We start from the raw sequence: 674 nt of genomic DNA, 5'->3' as shown, positions 1-674 counted from the left end.
TGATGAGGTGGGAGGAGACGCTGAAGCCCTTCCCGCACTCGCCGCAGCGGTAGGGCTTCTCCCCGGTGTGCATCCGGCGGTGGATGGTCAGGTCCGACTTCTGGATGAACCCCTTCCCGCAGTCCCCGCAGGTGTAGGGTTTCTCACCGGTGTGGATACGCCGGTGTTTAACCAACGCCGACCGTTGCCCAAACCCCTTCCCGCACTCCCCGCACTTATAGGGTTTCTCCGGCGGCGCCGCCGGTGCCGTCTCACCATCGCCGGTATCCGATTCCCTCCCACAATCCAGACATTGTTGACCGCGGGGACGTAACCCCACCGTGCCACCACGGTTCTTGCCGCAATCCGGGCACTTAGGGGGCTGCCCCACGCTTCCCCCGGCACTGTGGGCACGTTGATGCTTGAGCAAGGCGGCCCCTTGACCAAAACATCGCCCGCATTGGGCACACTGGAAGAGGCGACCATGACGGTGAGCGGCCAAGAAGCCGGCTAGATGTTCGGGGCAACGGTAGGATGCCCGTTCGGCTGCGTGGATCTTCTGGTGCCGGTCGAGGTGGGAGCTGACACTGAAGCTCTTCCCGCATTCGGCACAGGTATAGGGTCGTTCGCCGGTGTGTACCCGTTGATGCCGTTCCAGATCGGAGCGTTGGATGAACCCTTTGCACAAATCGCCG

The 674-nt window shown here is 63.1% G+C and overlaps 1 protein-coding gene across 1 annotated transcript in view; it reads right to left on the bottom strand.

Annotated features, from left to right (window-relative positions):
- Positions 1-674, bottom strand: part of LOC104127447 (zinc finger protein 665-like) — a gene marked incomplete at its 5' end in the record, with an annotated part of 10,179 nt that overhangs the window by 683 nt on the left and 8,822 nt on the right. The window contains one exon of the mRNA XM_035895650.1: positions 20-657. Coding sequence (XP_035751543.1) covers positions 20-657 — 638 coding nt within the window. The remainder of the gene's footprint in view (positions 1-19; positions 658-674) is intronic.

This window comes from Egretta garzetta, unplaced genomic scaffold, assembly GCF_000687185.1.
Source record: "Egretta garzetta isolate BGI_Z169 unplaced genomic scaffold, ASM68718v1 scaffold1016, whole genome shotgun sequence".
In the NCBI taxonomy this organism is placed as follows: Eukaryota; Metazoa; Chordata; class Aves; order Pelecaniformes; family Ardeidae; genus Egretta; species Egretta garzetta.
This window is presented reverse-complemented; position numbering and strand designations above follow the sequence as displayed.